The 19,508-nt window shown below is 40.3% G+C and overlaps 1 protein-coding gene across 1 annotated transcript in view; it reads right to left on the bottom strand.

Annotated features, from left to right (window-relative positions):
- The window catches only part of RAD51AP2 (RAD51 associated protein 2), an 81,099-nt gene extending 64,880 nt beyond the window's left edge, over positions 1-16,219 (bottom strand). The window contains exons 1-2 of the mRNA XM_040347679.1: positions 16,066-16,219; positions 4,389-7,205 (exon numbers count right to left, since the gene is read on the bottom strand). Coding sequence (XP_040203613.1) covers positions 4,389-7,205; positions 16,066-16,219 — 2,971 coding nt within the window. The remainder of the gene's footprint in view (positions 1-4,388; positions 7,206-16,065) is intronic.
- Positions 16,220-19,508: the final 3,289 nt, after the last annotated feature.

The following is a 19,508-nucleotide window of genomic DNA, read 5'->3' as shown; positions in this document are numbered from 1 at the left end:
AAAATTCGAAAATTCGAAATTCGGAAATTGAAAAATTCGAAACATTTTTCAATTTTCGAACTTCGATTTTTTTCAATTTTCGAATTTTTCAATTTTCGAAATTTCGAATTTTCGAAATTCGGAAATACAAAAACTCAAAATTTGAAAAATTCGAAAATTCGAAACTTGAAAAATTCAAAAATTCGAAAATTCAAAAATTCGACATTTGAAAAATTCGAAATTTGAAAAATTCCAAATCTGAAAAATTCGAAATTTGAAAAATTCGAAAATTTGAAAATTGTAAAAATTCGTATTTCCGAAAACCGGAATTTCCGAAATTCGTAAATACGACAATTCGAAAATTAAAAAATTCGTAAATATGAATTTTCAAAAATACGAAAATTCAGAAATTCGAATTTTCGGAAATAAGAAAATTCGTAAATTCAAAATTTTCGGAAGTCCGAAAATTCGTAAATAAAAAATTCGTAAATACGAAAATTCGTAATTAACGAATTTCCGAATTTTCATAAAAAACGAATTAGAAACAAAACTAATTGCACATGTCTACTGTAGGTAAAATAACAAAATCAAGTCCTTGAACAATATCTTAAAGTGGTTGTAAACCGTTGTGTTTTTTCACCTTAATGCATCCTATGGATTAAGGTGAAAAAACACCTTGTACTCTCTGGCCCCCCTGTGCCCCCATTTTTCTTACCTGAGCTCCGAACTTCTGTGAGCTCGATCCCACGACGCTTTCCAAACAGCTCAGTCGGCTGTTCATTGGTTAGATTGATAGCAGCGCAGCCATTGGCTCCCACTGCTGTCAATCAAATCAATGATGCTGTGTGCCGGGGGGCGGGGCCGAGTCATACACTTGGCGGTTGGTGACACAGTGTAGGAAGAATCTGTGAGAAGGGACTGGCACTGATTTTTTTTTAAACTTTAGAATACGCCGGCAGTGCTGTCCCAGGAGACTTCGGGACTCCTGGGAGTGCAGGGGCGCTGTGCAATGTAAAGGGGCTGTGCAGTGTGCAGGGGGGCTTTGGAATGTAAAGGGGTCTGTGTAATGTGCAGGGGGGCTTTTGAATGTAAAGGAGTCTGTGTAATGTGCAGGGGATCTGCATAGTGTAATGTGCAGGGGGTCTTCATAGTGTAATTTCAGGGGTCTGTGTAATGTAAAGGGGTCTGTGTAATGTGCAGGGGGTCTTTGGAATGTAAAGGGGTCTGTGGAAAGTTTTTTTCCTAAAACTTCCGTCTTAAAATTAGGGTGCGTGTTATATGCCTGTACGTGTTATACGCCAATAAATACGGTATCTGAAGTGCAAACATTTCACTATTCACACAGTGCACTTAGGATATTGTTCAAGGACTTGATTTTGTTATTATCTATTTATCTAAGTTTTTTGTGAATTATACTTGTTTTGATCATTACTGGGGAGTGTTTACGTAGATTTACACTGATTATCACTTGGAAAGATATTTTAAGTTTAGTGCTGCACATTTATAAAAAATACAGTTGCAAGAAAAAGTATGTGAACCCTTTTGGAATGATATGAATTTCTGAACAAATTGGTCATAACATTTTATCTGATCTCCATCTAAGTCACAACAATAGACAATCACAGTCTGCTTAAACTAATAACACACAAAGAATTAAATGTTACCATGTTTTTATTGAACATACCATGTAAACATTCACAGTTCAGATGGAAAAAGTATGTGAACCCCTAGACTAATGACATCTCCAAGAGCTAATTGGAGTGAGGTGTCAGCCAACTGGAGTCCAATCAATGAGATGAGATTGGAGGTGTTGGTTACAGCTGCCCTGCCCTATAAAAAAAACACACACCAGTTCTGGGTTTGCTTTATACAAGAAGCATTGCCTGATGTGAATGATGCCTCACACAAAAGAGCTCTCAGAAGACCTACGATTAAGAATTGTTGACTTCCATAAATATGGAAAGGGTTATAAAAGTACCTCCAAAAGCCTTGCTGTTCATCAGTCCACGGTAAGACAAATTGTCTATAAATGGAGAAAGTTGAGCACTGCTGCTACTCTCCCTAGGAGTGGCCGTCCTGTAAAGATGACTGCAAGAGCACAGCGCAGACTGCTCAATGAGGTGAAGAAGAATCCTAGAGTGTCAGCTAAAGACTTACAAAAGTCTCTGGTATATGCTAACATCCCTGTTAGCGAATCTATGATACGTAAAACACTAAACAAGAATGGATTTCATGGGAGGATACCACAGAGGAAGCCACTGCTGTCCAAAAAAAACATTGCTGCACGTTTACAGTTTGCACAAGAGCACCTGGATGGTCCACAGCAGTATTGGCAAAATATTCTGTGGACAGATGAAACCAAAGTTGAGTTGTTTGGAAGAAACACACAACACTATGTGTGGAGAAAAAGAGGCACAGCACACCAACATCAAAACCTCATCCCAACTGTGAAGTATGGTGGTGGGGCATCATGGTTTGGGGCTGCTTTGCTGCGTCAGGGCCTGGACAGATTGCTATCATCGAAGGAAAAATGAATTCCCAAGTTTATCAAGACATTTTGCAGGAGAACTTAAGGCCATCTGTCCACCAGCTGAAGCTCAACAGAAGATGGGTGTTGCAACAGGACAACGACCCAAAGCATAGAAGAAAATCAACAACAGAATGGCTTAAACAGAAGAAAATACGCCTTCAGGAGTGGCCCAGTCAGAGTCCTGACCTCAACCCAATTGAGATGCTGTGGCTCGACTGTGGCACGACCTCAAGAAAGCGATTCACAGCAGAAATCCCAAGAATATTGCTGTAAAGAAGAATGGTCAAGAATTACTCCTGACCGTTGTGAACGTCTGATCTGCATCTACAGGAAACGTTTAGTTAAAGTTATTGCTGCCAAAGGAGGTTCAACCAGTTATTAAATCCAAAGGTTCACATCCCTTTTCCTCCTGCACTGTGAATGTTTACATGGTGTGTTCAATAAAAACATGGCAATATTTAATTATGTGTGTGTTATTCGTTTAAAGTGGAGTTTCCATCCCAAAATGTTTTTAATTTTTGTGCTCATTAGACCTAAAAAAATGTTTTACTCACCTGGAAATGCCTGTTGCTATGCGGTCCCACGAAATCTGCCTTCGCAATCACCTAGGATTCTGACATCATCTCCCTCGGCTCCTCAGCACGCTAATGCTCCTGGGAAATGTGTGTCATCATTTCCCAGGATGCAGTGCGCTACCCAATTATAACTCCCCATCCAAGACTTCCAGGAAGTAAGTGCTTGTGGGCTTCAATGCCCACAAGCAAAATGACAACGGTGTGGACATAGTTTTATAAACTATCTTTTTTGAATAACTATGCAGAGTGGCAGCGGATTGTAAAATAGTAAGTGACTGGATTTATATTATAAAAACGCATGATGAAAGGACATGCATTTAAAAAACGCTAATTGTGGTTGGAACCCTGCTTTAAGTAGACTGTGATTGTCTATTGTTGTGACTTAGATGAAGATCAGATCACATTTTATGACCAATTTGTGCAGAAATCCATATCCCATGCCAAAGGGTTCACATACTTTTTCCTGCAACTGTATTTGTCTTTTCTTGTGCATGTCTACAGACTCCAATCAAACCTGTAGTATGTCCACGGTCTCTGACCATCATTTCCTCTGCAGTCTCCAATGGTACATTACAGATCACAGTTGAGGCCCCTATACCTTTAAAGTTGACAATCATTACTATAGTGAAGTCTTATTCTTTAGGCAGTTGTTAATTAGGTCATAAGTCCTTCTGAGAAAGCTGTGTTAGAAATACCCTTAAAGGAATTCATTCTTTACTGAAGTATAGTGTAGTGAAAGCTTGCTGTGCTATCCCTAATCTGTCTTACCTAGAACAAGGAATAGAAAGACTACTAGTTGCTCTAGGCAATGCAGGCAATTCATTTTTTAGATTCTTCCAAGAAAAAAAAAATTGGCTATAAGGCTGCCCATATACTACCTGTTTTTTTGGAGATTTGATAAAAATTCTACGAACCAAAATAATTTGAAAAAAGTAAAATTTTGGTAAAATGTCATCATGTTGGCTAAATGCAATGACGTTAATGGAAGGTACCGGTAGTTGTTGTTCAATTTGGTTTATAGCTGAATTCTAGGTATGATCTTTGTTTCACAGCTTGGACCAATGTAAGTATGCATACTGTATATCATGCCTGAAGGACTGCTGGGGAAGGCTACACTCACTGTAGTAGTACTACAGTGATCAGCACCATGGCCATTAACAAAACTTCTTGAATTTTGTGAATGAATACAAGACATTCTCCGATTGGAGGAGGTGGAGAGGAGGCTGGGGACACCTTCTTTGAAGGTCCAAATATTAAGTATAATCACAGTAAAGCAAAAGGAAATGTGTATTTGATTAACTCACCTCCTTTAACAGTAGAATACAGTGATTCCTCATCACCTGAACTAGCAGAGCAAGATGCTTGAGGTACTTCCTGCTCTCTTACTTGAATCAAAGTCTGGTCATTCAACCCACAGTCATTACTATCCATTATTGATTCACAGGGTAAATCCTCAGTTAATATGTCTGGCAATTCTACCGAAGTGCTGCACATCTGTTCTATTCCTTTCTTGTTGTCTGATATGAAGGGGTTTTCATTAGTCTGTCCAATTGAATGGAACAATTTCAGCTCTTCAAGAACCAAGTCAAACTGAGCCTTCATTTCAAATGCATGAAGGGTAAGCCCAGCAAGCTCTACAGCGCTGGGGTTGGTAACACCAATGGCAGAATTGCCTTCTAGAGAATAATTAGCATCTTTTAAATTACAGTGTGATTTTTCTGTATTTTCGAAGGAACATATCCCTTCAACTTGTAATTCATTTATGTTGTCATACTCTGCCTTTGTAACTACATTTAAGATGGTCCCTGAAGGAAAACCATTGGCGGTATCAATTGGAAAACATGAATTCTTCAGGTTTATTTCTTCGTTTGATAAATTTAATTTCAGGCTTTCACTGTGCTCTTCAGTTTTAGACTTATTTTTGAAAATTATATCTGACCTCTTCGGTTCTCTTTCATTTTGAATGCTATTTTCACAGAAATATGTGTCATGCATGGTGCTGTCTTGTAAGAAGTTGTGCACAATTTCTTTGTTTTCATAGACAGATTGAACTTCTTTCTTACAAACTTTTCTGTCTGCATCTGACACACCAAGTTCATTAAAGTGTAGTGTAGCTGAACCATAGCATTCTTTTCTGCCGCTCCTAAATTCACTTTCCATCGGAATACTGCTATCAGATAGGGCTTGGTTTTGGAGTAAACAGTTTGCTTCTGCTGAATTATCATTCTGTAATTCTACCGTATACATATCCAAACCGATTTTCCCAAACATTTCATGAAACACCGGTTCTGGATATGATTGCATCCAATTTGCCTCTGTAAACCTTTTCAGGGTATCTTCTTCTGAATTCTCAGCAGCATCCAGAAGGTGTGAAGGAAAACAGAAGTCTTGATTTTTAAGTGCAGTTGCATAGGCCAGATGAGCACTTTCAGTGGTTTTAAACATTGTTTCTTCGCCAAGTGTAACCTCCATTTCCATTTGTTTGGCTTCAACGCCATTCGCTTTGGCAAAATGCTGCAGGATTTGTAATTCATTTTGTGGAAAAGATCCTACCTCAGAAATTCTGTTTTGAGAATATGCAAAGTCATTTATAGGCATTCCGATGAATGAATCTGCTGAAGTGCTGATGTTGGGAAGAAAATATTGTTTTTTACACTTTCTGTGGTGATTTAGTAATGCTGGAAATGACATTTTTGTTGACAGAAACAAGTTACTGCCAAAATGACAGTTTTTCTTATCAATAAATGACAAATCAGTTTTTTGCAAAACTGAACAGCTTATTAACATGCTTGCAGAAATGGTACTTTTTTCATGAGATGCCCATTCAAAAACCACTTGGCGTTGTGATTTGATGGGCTTGTCATCTCCTTTGTTAAAAATAACATTTGAAGTCATTTGAGGATACAGTGAGAGACTGTCATGTGGATTAATCCTGCTGTATGTGTTCATTTTCAAAAAAAAGCTTTCTTCAGAATAAGTCTGAGCTTTACAGTGTCCTTTTTGCGTCAAAGCAGTGTATGGCACAGTATAATCAACCGTACTGTCAGTCTCGGGAATAAAAATGCTTGTGAAAACATCTATTTCACCAAGAAAAGAGTCTTTCAGCACTGATCTCAGTCTACATTTCACACTACATGTTTCATAACCATCTCTGGTACAGTCACATATTTGTGGAGTGTTAACTTTTCTTAAAGAAGAACTAGCTTCTTCTGAATAAAATTGTTTTACAGGATATATTTTTGCCACACTGCACAGATCAGTAGAGCCTGTGGTCTGGTCAAATTCTAGACATTTGTCAGAATTTTTCAAATGGCCATAAAACATCTTTGATCCACCAAAGACTTCATTTTCACTGACATGCATGGAGAGGTCAGGAGTATCACAGCTTTTGCTGAAATTGTAGGAAGCCTGTTTTGCACTCACTTCTTCAGTTTCTTTCAGGGTAACTGATAGCTTCCTTTTAAATGGTCTCTGATTGTCAATTTTACTGGCTTTCTCCCAATCCCTAATCTCCTTCATTGCGTGTATACTCTCTTTAAAACAAGGTCTACGTGAACTTTTAGCAGCAACTAATCGATTATTCCTTGCATGAAATTGTCTTTCCTTTTGAATCAGCGCAAAGGAGGGTACATTTTTGCCGTCAACTGTGGAAATATCAGCATAGGCTAATCTGCCATATAAACGGTTTGTTTTATAGGCTGCTACAATGTAACTTTCCCAAATTATGTCAGTTTGAGATACAATAATGTTTTCTAGCGATAACCCAACCACTTTAAATGGCAGAGCAGAGGCTTCATTTCCATTATGTTTATAAAACCTTTGTTGTTTTTCAATTTTCATTTCAGCATGAGAAGTTGTGCTGGGTTTGTAACACATTGCAGAGCAAGGATTATGTGCGTTTATTGGCTGGCATATTGCTTCCTCTTTAGTCTGAGCAGTGATTGCTCCTGAAGTGCCTCTGTTTGTGCCCAGCTGTAGCTGCTGAGACTGTATCGTCCTTGTGCGCTCTCTCTGCCCAGGCCATATGCGAATCATTTCTGTGTATGACTGCTCTTCTCTGTTCATGTCACTGACTTTCTGCAAAACTGCTGGGTTTCGATCCAGGGAATATGAAACAAGAGCTGGAAAGAAAATATCTTTATTAACAAAGTATTCAGTCTGCACTATTAATAAAGCATATGATTTTCAATTTATTGTTGCATTGTTGTGAAGACAGTGACAAGAGTAATATGCCTAATGCACACATTTTGAGCTGAACAGAAAGAACATCTGTCAGGGTTGGTAAGTTAAACCAATATAATTGTGCTTTAGTTACATTTTTACACCTGGCATCCTACAAACTAAATAAATATTTTCCACATGAATTACAATTTAATTTTTGAGGTTATTTGCAGTCGCACGCAAGCAAGACAAAAAATGCATAAGTTTGAAAGACCTCATTTCACTCACTGGCTTGCATTAGTGATAAAGGATATTACTGTACATTGGTAAAGTGTATCTAAAGTCAAAAATCATGACAGTGGTATTACAGTTTCCCTACTCTACTCTATCCAAAATGTAAAAAAAATTCTGGCATTACATATACTTTTTGTTTAAAGTGTAGCTCCACCCAAAAGGGGAAGTTCCATTTTACTGTAACTACTCCTCCCCTCCTCCCTTGCCACAAATGCAATGTCATTTTTTTTTTGTACCCGCTCCCACTTCAACTCTCGGATCGCCTAGGGCCTGCGATTTGAGCAGAAGTTCTCCTCTCCCCATACCTCCCTAAAGTCTTCTGGAACACGTCACAGGTCCCTGAAGACTACCAGACCATCAAGTGGCACAGCGCAACTCACACATGAGCAGTGGGAAGCCGGCTGTGAAACCGCAAGCTGTCACAGCCGGGTGCGTACAGTTGAAATGCTGGCACCAGGGAGAGAAGCCTGTGGGAGCGTGTGTTTATTAAAATTCAGCAGCTACACTTTTTGTGGAGCTCTGCTGTAAAAGATTTAAATTTATTTTCAGAATATCATAAAATAGGCTACATTTATATAGCCATTTAGGGATATAGTCAGAACCAGCATGGAAAGATCGTAGTCAAGGTGGCACATACAAAAAACAGGTATAACAAATAAAACTAGTGTAACAGTGATTAGTGAAAATTGAATTTTTTTCATGTAATAACACTTAAATAATATGTTACCCCAACATTTCATATTCCTGATATGTGCCTGCTGTACCATGTACTTGTATGAGAAAGTATACTGTGCTCTTTATATTTCTTTCTTTGTGTGAAATCCCTGGTGTTCCTGCCAGTCCACCTGCTTCCCTATTTCAAACTGACTACACTAGGCATGAGAGCACATACATTTCAGTGTGGTCAGTTTCAGCCTGCCTTTCCACTTATCAGAAGACCTGTGCTGACACCCGCCGACTCCCCCCCCACAGCCATTCACTGGGATGATCTGTGTATGGCTGTTTCTCCATCCCTGACTTCCTAAGCCCCTTATGCAGCTGTGAACAGAGATTATGTGATCACTTATAAAAAAAAAAAGAAAAAGAAAAAAGGGTATTTATAATGATATGCAATATATATAAATATATATATATATATATATATATATATATATATATATATATATATATATATATATATATATATATATATATATATATATATACACACACACAGTATATATATACAGTATATATATATATATATATATATATATATATATATATATATATATATATATATATATATATATATTTATATATATATACACACACACACACAAATATTTTGCCTTTAATTTAATGGGTTGTTTTACAAGGTGGATGTTCACATATACTTTGAAACAATGACAATGAAAAACTTATCTGAATGTGGTGAGATCACAATTTTTTATGGCTGGGAGAGGGACTAGTGGGAAAGTATAAGTAAGGAAAGGAGAGGTAAAAGATGTAGAAAAAAGAAGTGTGGAAGAAGCAAAGGGAAATAAGAAGGGGATGGGAGCGGAATAGAAGGGGTAGGAAGGCTCAGGGAATGGTTTAAGTGGTAAGACCAAGTGGGTGTGCAAGTTGGGCTGGTCAAACTCGTTCTCCCTGTGGTAAACATGCATTATATTCAAGGTCAGCATACTGTATGTTGTTATAGATACGCTTTAATGAAAATAAAAAGTTGACCAACACCATGCAAAACTAAAAATTCAGTTCAGCATGGTAGCTACCGTTTTTCTCCGAAAATAAGCCTGGGTCTTATGTTATTTTGGCAACAAAATACATAATAGGGCTTATTTTGGGGGTAGGTCTTACCACGTAATGTGCTGTCTTCTCTCCCCTCTCTCTCCCTGCCTGACAGGAATCCCCAGTGTGAACTGAGTTAAAATGCTTGTAAAATCCTATAATCCACTCTATTACAGTAGTATATAATGTACAATGTGTGTGTTTCTGTAATATAATTGTGCCAAATACCTTCGATATAGCACCGCTATGCACTTCTGTGACTCGCCGGAGCTCTCTTCCCCACAATTATATTACAGAAGCACACACATTGTACATTATATACTACTGTAATAGAGTGGATAATAGGATTTTACAAGCATTTTAAACCAGAGTATATTTTCGGTATTAGGACTTATATTGCAACCCTCCTGGACAATAGTGATAGGTCTTATTTTCAGGGAAACACGGTAGAATCTTCAGTCACAAGCCAAACAGCAGTATCACTTTTTGCCAGAGATTTTCAATAGCAACAACTAAACTAAACTAAGGTACCCCGCTGCAAGCAAGTGAAGTCTTTATTATGTAGTATAAGGCGGTAACTTTGGGGAAATCTTGTCACCGAAGCCTCAGGGAGATGTAAGAAACCAGCAGGTGTTCTAACTACAAAACTATTCTTCTTGTTACAATAGTAGATAGATCTGTGTCACAGTAGCGTTCCTGTTTCTGGCAGTAACCCTACATCGAGCACCCACTTGCTTCTAGGGCATCGCTCTTTTGCAATCTGAAACACTAAAAAGGTCACTAGCGAGGGAAGAGAAAAGAGCGGCATCTGTCTGGTTTGGCCAGCAAGACAGCAGCATCATAGAAACAGGTGAGTACTCACTTAGCAATCCTGTTGCTGGCGAGTTGCCACTGGAACAGGATCGATAGAGTGATATGGCCCTCAATCTATACCTAGGGGTGCATAAACCATAGCAAAAAACCTTAGAGAAAAATTCAATATCTTTATCTACATTATTTCTTGGCATTTTTCATATGCCCATTTCATTTAATGTCTGTGTGTGAAGTACTTTTTGCATGCAAAAGAATAGTTTTGTGTAGTTGTAAGGGGACTTATGAACGGCTAGAATTGTGCACCATTTGTGTGCAAATTGTGCCCCTTGCCCTGCTTTCTGACCTGCTTGAGACTTTAACCCTGTACCGTCTTGTGCCCACTCCATGCCAAAGGCTTCCTCCTGACAATTCCGACAAACTCTTTGCCTGGTCTAACAGGCATTTTTGCAACCCACCCTAACCCCTACCTACATAAAAGTCTACAGTTGGCTCTTCTGGGAGCAGGTCTACCTCTCCCTGTCCTGCAGCCCTGTCTAGTGCCTTCAATTGCTAGCTACATCTGCCTGAAGGTGGCGTCTCTGGCTCCCATGTCCCAACTACACTAGGGCTAATCCCAGCCAGGATTATATGTGGGCACTGACTCATCGATGTCATCACAAAAGGAGGGCTTTAACTAAAGGGGGCCTAGCACCTGATGACACTACAAACAGGGCCACCTATTGGCAGACTAGATAACTGCATCTGCTTACGTACTGTCCTAGCCTGATGTTTGGTGGAAGAGAGACATACTAAAATATGAGTTAAGATGTGAATTTAGCCTCAAGAAACACTCCGGGCAAAATTCATAAACTCAGCTCAGTCACTGCGCCAGTAGTGTGAATTACAAATATTTTGGCTAAACAAAACTTCACATGCCTGTGTTTGAACAGTGCATTTACCGTTTTGGTTTTAGATCTACATTAAATTCTTATATCCTCGCTATATATTCACTTGCCCTAGCATTAATGTGTCAAAAGTTATTTCACGATTGTGATTTTGTCAGACATTTTACATATATGCTGTGCCTCGGGGCAGACATCACATGCTTGTATCTTGTATTAGGCAAAACACTCTCCACTGTGCTTACCTGTAAGGATTTTATTTTCTTTAAACCTGAAGACCTGACTTCACTGAGTTCTGAGTTTTGCCTATTCCAACTGCTTTATTCCTCTGAAGTGCAGTCATGTGACAGAGGAATGGCTGTAAGTCGGGGCGCAGACCAGTAGTCGCACCCCTAGTAAACAATTTAAAACCATAGCAGAAGGGTGAGGATTTTTGGACTACAGTAATAAAGATAATAGCAAGCGACTTGTGGTACCTGCCGTTAGGCAGGGCTTTCGGTTTGAAATGTTTTTAATGGCTGACAAGCCGATGTGTTTAAGCTCATCGTACATATAATTTCATATTATTGAAGTTCCCATGCATATTCTCCTTTTGGGAGGATACAGTAATATACTATAGGAGAGCTAGCAGCGAGTCTTATGCCGTGTACACACGATCGATTGGATGGTTTTTCAGACGGAATTCCGCTCAAGCTTGGCTTGCATACACACGGTCACACAAAAGTTCTCTGAACTTTTGACCATCAAGAACATGGTGAAGTACAACACTACGTTGAGCCAAGAAAGTTCAATGCTTCCGAGCATGCGTCGAATTGTTTCCAAACATGCGTCTGAATTTTGCGCATCAGAATTGCTACAGACGAATGGAATTTCCAATAGCAATTTTTTCCATCTGAAAATTTGAGAACCAGCTCTCAATCTTTTGTTGGCGGAAATTCTAAAAAGCAAAAGTCCGATGGAGCATACACAAGGTCATAATTTCGGACCAAGAGCTCACATCGGACTTTTCTTGTCCGAATTTTCGATCGTGTGTACACGGCATTATATGCTCCCATTTAAGTTGAAAAATTAGTTATACGGTTATTACCAAGTTAATTGATGCATACTGAGGCTACTAAACTTTGCCGAAGCTTCCAGACATCAACAATCTATTGTCACAAAAGGGTTTATATTGAAAGAATATAAAGGAAAAATTCCTACATACAGATTGTATCCCAAAGTTGGATGACAAGCCAAAAAGCTTTCTCCTGTCGCACAAGAAAATAAAGACACATTGAGGGAGATTTACTAAAACTGGATCACACGGAATCTGGTGCAGCTGTACATAGTAACCAATCAGCTTCCAGGTTTTATTGGCAAAACTTAACCTCCCTGGCGGTATGATTCTTTCAGAAAAAACATGCTGAAAGCGGTACCATTATTTGCAAGGAAATTTGGCGTTTTATATTGTAGGTCTGTCATTTTTAGAAATAACTCACTTAAATCTGACCAAACAAGCTTCTAATAGGCATTTTTTTAAAAACAAAATTATAAATTATAATATAATAAATAATTATAAATAATTATAACAAATAATAATATAATTATAATAAAAATTATTCAATAATGTAATCAAATCAAAATCACTGAAATTTGCTCAGTTGCAGAATTGTTGCTGTCATTATTTTTTTTTTTTTATGACGAATTTCCCCACAAATCGCTATCGCACAATTCTGCAAGTGATTATAATTTATTATCGCTGTTTTTTAGCTGATCTAAAACTATTTTTGACATAAAGGGACACTTTTGGTTGCTATGGACAATCTACAGTTTGCAGGGAGAAAGAACAGTTTTTATTATATAAAATGACATGCATGACACAGGACAGACCACTAGGGACAAGGGGGGTGTGTTTTTTTTACATACAGTACTGTAATCTATAAGATTACAGTATACTGTATGTAATGTGTTTGTTTACTTTTTTGAATTTGGCGCCGTTCTCCGTCCCCGTGCTATCGTTATTATGCATTAAATTTTTGGACATTTTTTCAATGATCCTTGGTGTGCTGGCGAATATGTGTACATGATTTGCTTTCCGGTTCCCAGCTGGTGATCGTTTCAGCACCCTTTTACTTATTGGCCATTTTCCTGGAAGGTGTGCAGTTGGAATATTTTGTGACTCCGTCCCCGTGCGTCGTAACGTCGCAGGGAACGGAGATCGGCGTCACACGGAGGCACTGTGTTAATCGAGCGAGGTCCCGCTCGCTCACACAGCGCGGTGGCATCGCTGGATCCAGGGACAAGGTAAGTAACTTTGCCTGTGGATCTAGCGAGGCAAGCCCGAGTCTGACTCGGGGTTACCGCTCGCAGCAGGAAAATCTAACCCCGAGTCAGACTCGGGAACACCGCCAGGCAGGTTAATTGAACAAGCTAAAGTTAGAAGCTGATTGGTTACTATGCACAGCTGCACCAGATTCTCTGTGCTACCATTTTAGTAAATCTCCCCAATTGAGTCAAAATTAGCTCTGCATGTAGTATTTGGAGAAACTGACTACACCTGGCACCCTTGTGGCAGCGAAACATTCAAATCCGTGTTAATATACAAAGAAGTTACCGTATATTACTGCAACAATGGGGAACGGGGGAGGGGGTCATGTAAGATGAACCAGTACTTTGCAACCAATAAATCCCAATGCTGGGCACCAGGCGATTTTAACCCTCTGCTAAGTGGGAGCTTTACCATATAGTGACCTGTAGTTCTTACTGTAAATCATAAGTGCCTACACCTAGAAGAACCTTAGCTTGTAAGAGGGGCTTCTAGGAATGCCTTGTCCCAATGGTATATCACTTAGATACTTTTGCATTTATAAAGAAGGGCAGGTCCAGACTTGAATGCATTTTTTAATGCTTTACTTAAACTTTGTAGGTAGGACATGGGGAGAAAAGAGGTAGAATACCATAAACTCATATGGGGCTTCTACAGATCTTTGGCTAGCAGTCACTGGATGGGTAACATCATCCAGACGCATCATGCAGAACTTCTACAGGTGGACACAGACCCTCAAAACAAGATGTTTGAGTGTAACTCTGCTCTAGTGATGATTTGAGCACAAAGCCTTCTTGGGCTTCAGCCCTGAGGCCTAAAACTGACTGCACAGCCTGCTAAAGTGAACACCTATAGGCCAGAAGAAGGAGGGATGAAGTATCTCCCTCTCACTTCGAGCCTAAGGATTTTCCAGAACATTGCATTCCTGTTTTATCAAAGCTAGGTCGAAATCATTGATGACAAGTTCACCACAAGTTGGCTAGCTGTCAAAACAGAAAGTACTCTCTGTATCCACACCTGACACATGACTCTGGAGGCTCCTCCACAGAATGAATGGCATGTGATGTCATACAGATCATTCCTGTGTGCAAAGATCTGAAGTACAGCAAGGCTGTTAGGAAACACATTACACGGAATAGCTCAGAATGTGTAAACCTTCAAGAACTGTAAAAAAAATGTTTAACCTCACCCTCAGTAAATCTTGCATTAATTTCTAAATGAGCTTTTCTTGCTTTCTAAAAAAAAAAAACCTTTAAAATATGCAGTAAATACAAGTGGTTTTCCAAGTGAGTCATGCCACATTTATTTCTTATTTCTTGCTTTTGTTAAGGAAAGTGCTTTCATAAGCAGAACCAATTTAGACTTTTACTGTCAATTAAAACGTAGTCACGCTCCCATTTAAAGCAATTAGAACCACAAACATGTCTAAATGAAAACATTTCAATGATCACCATTTGACAAATAAAATGCTGTGGAAATCTAGCTGATCCGATAATATTACCAGTGCATTTTATAGTTTTCATTACTCAGTACGTGATGTGACCTTGGTTACTAAATGTATTACTAATAAAGCCTAACTTCAGCAATTTGTTTTGAGATTCAGGATAGAATGGAGCTGAATTAAAATATTTGTTAGGGGTTTCTACCATCTGTGACTCCCATTGGGGGTTTTCTTTCTCATTTTCTGCCCTGAAGGAAATAGGGGGTGCAGGTATCATAAGGACAGGAAGCAGTGCCGGCCCAAGACATTGTGCTGCCTGGTACCAAGAATGAAATGCTGCCCCCCCCCAAAAAAAAATTACGTTCACCAAAATGCCCCCACATCCAATTTTTTTATATCATGACAACTAAAGTGGACCTATCCTGGCTCTATACATGTATATAGGAGTATAAAAAGGACCTGTTATGGCTCTATTCATGCAATTAACCCCACAGTGGAGCGGAGAGCAGAACGGGAGGAGCGGTCGGGCGGCAATTAGCCCCACAGTGGAGTGGAGAGTGAAGCTGGCGGAATGGGATGGCGTGCGGGCAGGAAATTTGCTGCCCCCCTGAAAGTGCTGCCTGGTACAATGGTACCATCGGGTCCCATGGTAGGGCCGGCCCTGACAGGAAGGCACAGACAACAATAAAAAAATTGTCTACATTTCTAAACCTTCCTCACTCTTCTAAAATGTGTTCTTGTTTGTATGTGTATTCCCATTGGAGAGATTTTCAATCACTCCAATGGGATTACAAATAGAATTTAAAACTTGACATAGGCTCCACCTTTTCCCCCATTTATCCAAGCTATAGTTAGGCTTTAATGCACAACTTTACCATTAATGAAGCTGTCCTTATGTACTGTCACCCTGGCAGCACAGAGACGCACACAAATCCTGTGTGCAGCCCACCTGTAAAATACATTATTCTTCATTTCAGTGAAGTACACTGTGTAACTGTGCCTGGTCCTGCACATCTTTTGCAAAAGAGAATGTCCTTGGCTGCCTCCTTTGCACATAGCCCCATTCATTACTATAGGTGAACCATACTACAATGGATGACCGAAGATCACATGGGTATAGCTCACTCATATAAATAAATAGGGTCATGATGCTTGGAGACTGTAATGGAGAGGAAGGTTAAAGTTTTACAAGCTTGGTTGCACCAAGTGGTGGTGGATCACTAAAAGGCCCATAACTTCACTCCAAGGTTAAGGTGTTGTAATGCTTCAAATGCTTTTTTTTTTTTTTTTTTTAATAACAAACATGTTATACTTACCTCCACAGTGCAGCTCGCTTTGCACAGAATGGCCCCGATCCACGTCGTCTGGGATCCCTCGGCTCTTCCCCGCTTCTGGGAACCCCCCTGGGAAACGTTCTTCCAAGGGGGTTACCTTACGGGTGCATTCCCGAGTCCTCAATCCGCTGTCCATAGCCGCCGACTACAGGACTCGGCCCCGCCCCTCGCTTAATTGGAGTTGATTGACAGCAGCGCGAGCCAATTGCTGCACTGCTATCAATCCCCCATAAAATCCCCCATTATTATCACCGTCCCAGCCCTTGCAGCCCTTTCCATCTGTGCAAGGAGCTGAGTCTCCACCTCCTCGTTAACATTGGGTGGTTTATAACAAACTCCAATTATTAACTTTGAACTACGCACATCTGTATGCAGTTCCACCCATAATGCTTCAGACTCATCACACTCTCCATCAACCAGGTCCTCTTTCACGCTTGCTTTGAGGTTACTTCTCACATAGAGACAGACCCCTCCACCTTTCCTTTTTACCCTGTCTTTCCAAAAGAGAGCATAGCCAGGAATATTAATAGCCCAGTTATGTGAGGATTGAAGCCAAGTTTCAGCAATACCGATTACATCATAGCTCTCCTCATGCGCCAGAGCTTCCAACTCACCTGTTTTGCTTGGCAGACTTCTGGCATTGGTGAACAAACACTTAAATGTATTGTTACAGTTTTCTCTGGTGTTTTTCATATACTTTTTAGTAGTAAAAATGTCACTAAAATTTTCAATGACTGTTTGCAACATGGGAACTTTCTTGTCACCTGCCATAACCCTTCTCCCATCTATCCCCATTCCACTCTCCATTAATGTCTGACCCCTAACTGACCTGTGTGCCCGATGTAATTCTAGTTCACCCTCCCCCCTCAAGTCTAGTTTAAATACTCCTCCAGCATTCCCATTGGAGGTTGGAACCTCTACCAGGTTATTATTGCTGTTTTTATCCCTGCTGAGAAAATTCAAATGTATTACTGGTCCTAGTGACCACTGTCTCCAGTACGGATTGTGATCCTACTTTTTTCAGTTGTCACAGAAACAGGAAATGATAAGTAATCTTCCAACGGTAAAACCCTTATTGATGACAGCTGTCTAAGGGGGGAAATCCCCTCACTTTAAGGAGCTCTCCACTCACTTTCTGCTGTATCCCTGGACAGAAAATGAAAGGAAATCTCCCTGGATGAACACAGTGAACAAATAAAACCTCAGTGGTCCAAAAAGAAAAAAAAAAACATGTTCTGGCTTTAACCATAACTGAAAGACACTAAATACAACAAAACAAAAGCAGGTTGACTTTAAAGAAGTGCTTTAACCCTCTTCTTTAACTTTTATTTCCCATCCTCTCTTACCTTTTATGCTGGGTTGTGCTCAATAAATATACTCACACTCCCAGTGAACCCAGCAGTGAGATTATTCTGATCCTCCACTCTGCTGAACACCTGGTCCCAAGCACCCATCTTCCTTTCTGATGTTATCGAAAGACAAGGGTCACCCTGGGTAGCAAATCCAGCGCCCTTATGACGTGAATACTTAGTGCCACATCATTAGGAGGCTGGCTTCAAGCACAAGAAGGAGATAGTCACCCCCCTGGTGAGGCACCATGACGCATGTGCTGTAGAATACTCTGAAGCCTCCCGGGATGCGTGACAAGAGTATCTCAGAAGGCTGCGGGCAGCTGTGAATTTTATTCTCGCCTAGGCAAGAAATCCAGAAGCAGGGGCAGTTACAAAACAAAGGGTGATAAAATATAATAAAATAAATAAATGTGTGATTGTGTGAGGTTGGGGGGGGGGGGGTATAGGAGTAAAATTATGGAAAGTTGGGGTAAGGGTGGTCTGTTTTAAGCACTTACTGTACTACATCCTGATCTTCATTTTACCCGTGTGACTAATTTTAAAATCTCATCAAAACGCAAAAGGGAAATAGCTCACTTTAAAAAAAAAAAAAACATACTAATAAGGATCCTTATACTAGCATGTTAGCTTTATGAATTGACCCACTGGCTTACTATCCATTTGTGTTTGGAGGGGGGGGGGGGGTAAAAATAGGTTTGTTGAGCCACAGTTTTACAATTGCCAAACTACCCCACCTAAGCTGCAAATGCACTCGGATGGGGGTTAAAAAAAAGGCCACCTCTGTTGCATTGGAGGGGCAGTGCTGCTGCCAAATGTGATCCATTCAAGTGAATGCTCCCTGTTGCTATGCTTGCAGTTGTGGTTCCGTTTTCCCATTAAAAGATACTCTCTGGCTGTCAAAAAAAAGTCAGTATCACCTTCTGAACTACTGTTAGCCGCCCCCTTGTCTCTCCCTAAAATGTGATCCACCGCAGATCCCTTTTCACAGACAATGCAAGTGTAAACAAGCCCTTATGTAACTTATTTAAAACTGGATGACAGAGAGTAATGATAATGACTGATCTGTACACACTGCACTAATCATGCTATGATAACTGTAGCTTTTTGAGTGATTGTATTTATTGCTTGGATTATATCCTTTCTTTGTTGGAAGACTATGTATTACTGATTGCACGACTACTGACTGAAGCTTCTGTTATTATTATTCTGTGCAAAATTCAATAAACGTTTTTCCCGGGGAGAAAAAACTGGATGACTGAGCAGCCTCCTTAAACAACTCATATCAGCCAATCAGATTCAAATATAAACTTTAAAAAAAAAACAGCTGAAAATGTAAACTTTTAAGTGGAACTAAACCCTCCTCTCCTTTATCTTAGCTGTTGCTTGATCTGCAACTGCCATGGTGCTGCACATATGATCAGTTATGACGCCAGACGTTTGGAGGTTTGGCAGTTTGGTTGAGAGCACAACCAATGTGACAGTTATCATTTGTCATTGTCATATAATATACTATCTCATTATCCAAGACAGCAACAGTTTTTACCATGTGATTGTGAGCTGAATTGATGGTCTTGGGCTCAGCAAAACTGTATTGATGTGACCCTGTGCTGTTTGCTGTCTGGTCTAAAATGCTGCTTTACAATGTACCTGCCTCTGTGTCGGGTGCCTCTTCCAGGCTCTGCCTCCACCAGTCCCCAAGCCGCCACCAGGCACTGTGTTGTCCCATCATTTACTCCGCTCCAGCGGTGTGAGTGTATGACACGGCACCGTCGGCACGGGCAGCAGAACGTCCTGGGGAGGGGCTGCGTGTGGAGACCAGAGAGCCGAGAGCGTCCGGGGGGGGGGGGGTGCGCTGACGGCACTGTACTCAAACACCGGAGAGCGCCCTGGGGGGTGGGCTGGACCTGCATACTGTCACATGTTACAGAGCGGGCTGGCAGGGGGGTGGGATGGGTTACAGAGTCAGAGCGGCGGGGGCCTGGGGGGGGGTGCTGGGCTGTATCCACTACACATGTCACACTGTCTGTTTAGAGCGGAGATGGGGGCGGGGGGGCCGTGGCGCTGCTTCACACA

Source organism: Rana temporaria, chromosome 4 (assembly GCF_905171775.1).
Source record: "Rana temporaria chromosome 4, aRanTem1.1, whole genome shotgun sequence".
Classification (NCBI taxonomy): domain Eukaryota; kingdom Metazoa; phylum Chordata; class Amphibia; order Anura; family Ranidae; genus Rana; species Rana temporaria.
Note: the sequence above shows the minus strand (reverse complement) of the source record. Positions and strands in the feature narration are given on the sequence as shown.